The sequence below is a fragment of the Geospiza fortis genome, unplaced genomic scaffold (assembly GCF_000277835.1).
Source record: "Geospiza fortis unplaced genomic scaffold, GeoFor_1.0 scaffold909, whole genome shotgun sequence".
In the NCBI taxonomy this organism is placed as follows: domain Eukaryota; kingdom Metazoa; phylum Chordata; class Aves; order Passeriformes; family Thraupidae; genus Geospiza; species Geospiza fortis.
The window spans coordinates 774,302-780,597 of NW_005054520.1; the positions used below are offsets into that span (position 1 = coordinate 774,302).

The following is a 6,296-nucleotide window of genomic DNA, read 5'->3' on the forward strand; positions in this document are numbered from 1 at the left end:
CACCTGTGTGAGGTCTTAGATCACTCAGATGTTAATTGGCAATCCTGGTGTTTTATTAATGCAGCCTGATGCACCTGGAGCCCTGGACTGCTCCACCCTGGAGCCTTGGCCATTCCCACTGCAGCTGGTGCAGCTCCCCACAGCCATCACATTTATTACAAGCTCTTACATAAGGCTGATCTAATCTTAGCTTGTCCTCCTCGCTGACTGGTGACACATGGACCTGATCTTCACGCTCATATCCACGGAATGTGTTCGCCTGGCCTAAAAACAAGGGAGAGGAAAAACAGAAATCATTCACTCTCACAGTGTGCATGTTTTCCTTTTTTTCTCCAATGCTCGCTGCATTTTATTCCCAGTTAATCCTCTATTAGAATGAAATAGAGCAGTTTGGCAATAGTAAAATACCCCAGACTCCAGGTGGGACTACAGCAGAGGCACATGGGGTGGAGGTGTTTAATTCCCCCAGCACAAGCATCAACAGGAGGGAGCTGCCAAAGAAGTGTGGGATTCAGGAAAGAGGTTGGACTGCACATCCTGAACCTGCCCCAAGGGCTTGTCTTTGTCCTGGATTACAAACCCAGGATGGGTGGGCTGCCCTCCCTGCTGCAGGGACCAGGACCTGGGGAGCAGCAACCACCATCCCCCACTTTCTGAGGGGAATTCATGGAACAAGCTGTCCACCCTCTCTGATGGTCACATCACACCCCACCCCATCCAAAAGACCAGCTGCTATGAGACCACATCTCTGGGAAATGTTTAGCCATGTTTTCTCTCTTTGCCAGGGAATATAAACCCATCAGAGCTTTTCCTGCTGCAGGACTGGCACCTGTGGAATCTGGAGGTGCAGGCTGTGGGATCAGACTGGACACCTGCTGTTAGGCCAGAGGTGGTTCCCTTCAGCCCCTCCATGTTTTACCCTTTGGGTTGTGTGCCTGGGGCATGCATTGCTACAAAGAGAGCAGGAAGGACAGAGGGGGATGTGCTCACCAAACCTGTGCTGCTGTCACTAGCAGTTCTCCTGTCCCTTGGGATGTTTGTTCAGGAACAATTCAATGGCACTGCACTCTGGGCAAGGGAAGAGAGGTGGGCTGAGGTCAGACACTTGCATGTGTTACATTGGATTTTTTTTCTCTGCAAAGCCCATGGCACATCACAACTTGGAAAGCCACACCCAAGTGATCCCACTGCAGAGTGTACAACAGCAGCTGGACCAGCTGTGCCAAGCCCCCTGAGGTCTCAATCCCAGGACTGTAGGACCCCCTCTCTTTTTCTGACTTACCCATCTGTGACCCCTCCTTGGCCATCGCTGCGACTGCGTCCTCGTGGCTCTCAAAATGCACATCTGCCTCTCCTGTGGCATCTCCATGGGAGTTATATTCCACCAAGATCCTCGTGGGCCTCAGTGGAGCAAAAAACTGAAAGGCAGAAAAGAGTTTGGTGAGAAAGAAACAACAGTAACGCACCCTATTCCCCAGAAACTCAATGCTTTTACTCCCAAAACCCACCAACCCATGGAGGGGGGTCTGAGCTCCTGAGCAGCAAAATGCTTCCTGATCCATCTGGGTGAAGCTGAGGCACTCCCCAGCCACCTGTCCCACCCCCTGTGAGCTCCTGGCATAGGAACTCCCGCCAGGAACAAAAGTCCTCACACTGCACCCATGTTCTGTACACACCAGTGCAGCTCCGTGTACACTGTTAACATTTCTGTGCAGTCAGCTACTCTAAAATTTGCTTTAGATTCTCAAGGGCTCCTCAAGCCCAGTGACAGATATTGAGACATCCCAGCCAGCCTTAATTCTTTCTTATTCATGGAGAGGAGCAGATCCATGTTGTGCCTGAGGCCACAGGTGTCCAAAGCCACATGGCACTGAGGACTAACAGACACCAATTAATTAAGAGCCTGCAATCCCTGAGGGTTTGCACAGGTAATGACAGAGCCACACTCCATCCATAGCCTGTTACTCACATTTATTATGTCCTGGGCACTAGCTTGGGAAGGAAAACCCCTCATGTGGACAAAGTGCTGTGGTGGTGATGAGGCAGTCTCAGACTCTGAAGTGTTCCTGGAGCTTTCTGTTCCTTCCCTGCTCAGTTCTGTGGAATGGAGGGGAAAACCATCACTAGCACCCGCAGTGCCCCCCTCCCTCATGTGAAAGCCATGGGCATGTGGGGTGACACAAAGGGGCCTCGAGGAGCACTCATGACAGGGAGGGACTCACTGATTTCTCCTTCAGCATGGGAGCCTGCAGTGTCTCTCCAGCCCCTGTCTTCAGAGATGGACTCATACTCTCTTCTGGCCCTGGAATAGGCTGTCAGCTGCCTGCTGTAGGGCATGTGCCTTTGCATCTGGTGCTTTCTGCTCACGTACACCTCTATGTACCTGCAGCCCAAAGGGAGAGAGCACATAGCACACCTGGCACTCAGGCCTTGGAGAAAGCACCTTCCAGCTGTGTCCTGCCTTGGCCCTGCTCAGGTACTGGGGGTGAGAGCCCTGCCAAGGCACTGAAGAATTAACTCATTTCACTGGCACAGTTCTCTTTGAGGCTGCTTTTCCCTCGCTGCACTTCTGCAAACTGCACTGATTCCTACAAACCCCAAATCTATCACCCTACCCAGCCCCAAAACAGGTCTCAGAACAGGCAGAGCCACAAGATGCACACAGTCACAGGAAACACTTCAGTGGAGCCCTTAAATTTTCTATTTACCTATGAAATGGAGGGGATTTCACCAGCAGTGTTAAATCAGGCAGTTTCCACAGCACTGAAGGAACAGTGTGATGAAAAGGAAGTACAGACATCCAAAGGAGGGGGCCTTCCACCCTTCCTGAAGCCAAAGTAAGGGAAGTAACCCTGGGTACAGGCTGACAGCTCAGCACCCCGTGTCCCCACTCAGCACTGGGTGCTGTTGGAGGCCAGCTCTGGATAAAGCCAGAAATAATGGATGGGAGCCAGGTGCCAGCAAATCTGAAAACCCCTCAATTTCTTGGCTAATCACATGGAAATGGAGGTGTGTGAGCCAGATGGATGAGTCGGGTCAGCTCTTGTTCTGACAGAAAAAAATTAACAGTAGATTTGGAATTAGGCTCTACTCAAGAGAAGGCAAGTCCTCTTAAATCAATTAAGTAATTAATCAATCAAATTCTGCCTGTGGAGCAGCTGTTTGCTTTTAGTATGAGCAGAGAAATTGCCAAACACAAAGAAATGCAGTCTGGAAACAGGAAGCAAGGAAATAAAAGGAAGTTGGTGTGCAGGAGGAGAGGTAAGGTTTGGAAAACTCTTTTAATATGTGGGATACAGATAAAGTTTTATAGATTATTGAAGTCAGAAAACTCAGCAGGGAAATGCAGCCTTGGTTGTTAGGGTTTTCTTTTCTGAGCACAGCTAATTTAAAAGCTGTGTGGATGTGGTGCTTACAGACAGGGTTTGGGGCTGGGCAGGGCAGTGTTTAGGTTAATAGCTGGACACAATGATCTTAAAGGCCTTTTTTAACCTAAATTATATTATGACTCTGGGAAAAGGTGGCCTTGTGCTTCTGTTTGAGAGGAAAGAGGCTCTTGTGAGGCAAGTGTGTGGCACAGGGCTCAGCTGAATAAAATGCTGTAATTCCCAAGGGGATGTAGCCACCCAAGAGGTGGGAGATGGTGCAGTGCTGGCCAGCAGCCCCTGCTGGGAATGGACTCCAGGCAGGTGCTTCAAATAGACATTCCTTGAGAGGAAGCACTGGCTGTGCTGGGCACTGGGCTGAAGGGCAGGAGGGCGGCTGCCAAAACTGCCCAAAGCATGGAGGAACCTGCTGCAAATCTGGCAGGATCACATGTCTGAAGGAGGCACAGGATCTCTGTGCACTGAGGCCTGGGCAGACTGTGTCTATCTAGTGTTCCCCACTCCGGAGGCTGTCACCCATTTTCACTGGGATGAGAATGCCTTCAGGAATACCTGAAAATCTGGAGACTTTCTAGGAGGCCCCCAAGCCCGCCAAGCTATGAGCACTGCAGGAGCCTCTGCCCCGCCCTGAATCGCACTGTGAGTGTGAGATGAGCTGTTTCACCCAGCAGGAAGCTCCAAGTCCCACAGGTGCCTCACGCCACATTCTCCTGGCCCCTGAAGTCCAGGGAAGCACCTACCTGCTTCCCATATATTCCCTGTGCCGCAACAGGGCCTTAGCTGCCATTTCTGGAGTGGCAAACTGCACAAAAGCTTCTCCTGTTCTTCTGTCTCCCCGGTAAATGAAAGCGATGTCTGTGATTTTCAGACCTAGAGATGGCAGGGGAGAAAAAGGCATTGACTGTGGCAGAAATTTGTGCTATAGCTCAGAAAGCCATTTTTTCCCTCTTATTTTTCTGGTTTATAACAAGCTAATTGGGCAGCTAAACAGTTCTGAAACAACTGCTCATGATGGCCTAAGTAGCTTTTTTAAACTCCATTTTTTTTTGCTTTGAGGCAGTTTTAACAGAAGACTTAATTAAAAAAGGAATCAATCTGAGGTTTCAAGTAAGTGAATCCAGCTTCTGGACAACAAGCAGATCCAGAGCACAAATGGTCTTGAAATTTTCTCTTATTATGGCAGTTTTTTTTATTAATTCCTCCTGGCCCCAAATCAGAGTGACGAAAGTACTGATCCTGGGCTAGACCCGCACAAGGTCAGAGGAGCAGGGAAACACTGCAGGGTGCTCAGAAAGCCTGTGTGACTTCTGGGGAACAGCAACTCCTTGGGGTGTTTAAGGTGTTTGAGGCTGCATGTGTTTTGCCTTGTCCTGTGAGGAACAACAGCATCTACTTAAGGAAGTGAATGCTGGTAAAGGAAGGGCATGGCCCAGGCTGAGTTACCTGAGAAGAAGTCTGCAATGTCCTCCTCGGTGGAGGTGAAGGGGAGGCCTCGGAGCAGCACCACTCCCTCACTCATGGCCTGCGACTCGTCGCGCAGGCTGCGCAGCAAGCCCTCCACGTCGCTGTCGTGCACCTCAAACACTGCAAGGAACGCAGCCATGGAGGGCTGTCCCACAGGGCACTGCAAGGCAGCGCTCTGCAGGCACTCCCTCCCTCTCCTAAGGCAGCCTTCCCCCCTGCAAAGCTCCATGCTGTTTCCTGCCCCAGACCATGCTCCGTGCTCCTGCCCCTCTGCCTTCCCTGGCCAGCCCGGGACACTTTGGCCCAATGGTGGCTGATCCGCTGCTCTGCTCCCCCTCTGTGCCTCTGCACTACCCAAGGAGCTCTCATTCATTCCCTGGGGAATTCCACTGCAATGTTAACTCTTGCTGCTCCAAACCCACCTTTCACGTAGCGTGGGCCCATGTACCTCAGGTGCTTCTCCAGGGCTCTCTGCACGTCTGCTTTGGACTCCAGCTCGATCAAGGCATCCCCCCTGCGCCTCCCATCCCTGTTTAAGAGGAAGTGTATCCCGTTCTCACCGTTCCGAATTCTACAGCCTGCAAAACAAGGGACACACAGGACTGCATCAGACACGGGGATCTGTGCCCTGACTGCAGGGCTGGGGGCTCATCCCCTCAGCACTGCAGAACAAAGGGCAGCACACTTGCATTTCTAACATGAAGTCTAACGTCACACTGACTTGCTTTAGTTTGGCAGGCTAGCAAATAATTAAAAAACTTGCATCTGGCCCCTGGGAGGATGCAGCACTGTCTGATAGTAGGGAGGATCAGCCCCACAAAGGTATGTAGAAGCTATGAATTAAGGATCAGAAAACAACACTTTGAACTAATTAGTAGTTTGAATTAATTAGTAAAACCTCCAGTTTCTTTAAAAGAGAGGAGTTTGGGCCAGCCATAATGGCTTGTAAGAGCATCACTTTGATTTGGATTGCCTTTGCTCTGGAGACACTGATTAAGAGAAAGACTTGTGCAAATAAATTTAAGAGACCATAAGGATGACTTCTAGTCAGTGTCCAGCAGTTTGGATGCTGATTATTATTTCCTTTAAATGTGTCAGTTGTGAATAATTTTGCAGCAATAATAAGACCTCATCTTTCTCCGGCTAACGATCTCTAAATTTTCCCTCTGTTAAGCAGGCATGAGCTAATGGGCTAATATCAGCATGCAGAACAGTTAGCCAGGAAAATGAACACCCATACTATCAAAGAAGGTAAGGACATCTTCCTCGGTGCACGAGAACGGGAATCCTTCTGCCCTGATGAGGTAGACGGTGTCGCTCTCCGCCTTGGGTGAGGCGGGCTTCTCCTCTGACAGGCGACCTTCGTGGGACGGAGCATCCGTGACCTGGCGCGGACACACGAGAAGAGCCCCGTGTGAGGGCGGGAGGCCGCGGTTTCCCGCAGGG

At 50.6% G+C, this 6,296-nt stretch overlaps 1 protein-coding gene across 1 annotated transcript; it reads right to left on the reverse strand.

Moving 5' to 3' along the window:
- Window positions 1-31: 31 nt before the first annotated feature.
- On the reverse strand, window positions 32-6,289 carry GRSF1 (G-rich RNA sequence binding factor 1; the record flags this gene model as incomplete). The annotated part of the gene is made up of 9 exons (XM_031063662.1): window positions 32-264; window positions 991-1,068; window positions 1,283-1,418; window positions 1,970-2,097; window positions 2,223-2,383; window positions 4,127-4,256; window positions 4,830-4,970; window positions 5,273-5,428; window positions 6,091-6,289. Coding segments are annotated over 8 exons (1,110 nt in total), but the record flags the coding sequence as incomplete, so codon positions are not given.
- Between the last annotated feature and the right edge of the window lie 7 nt (window positions 6,290-6,296).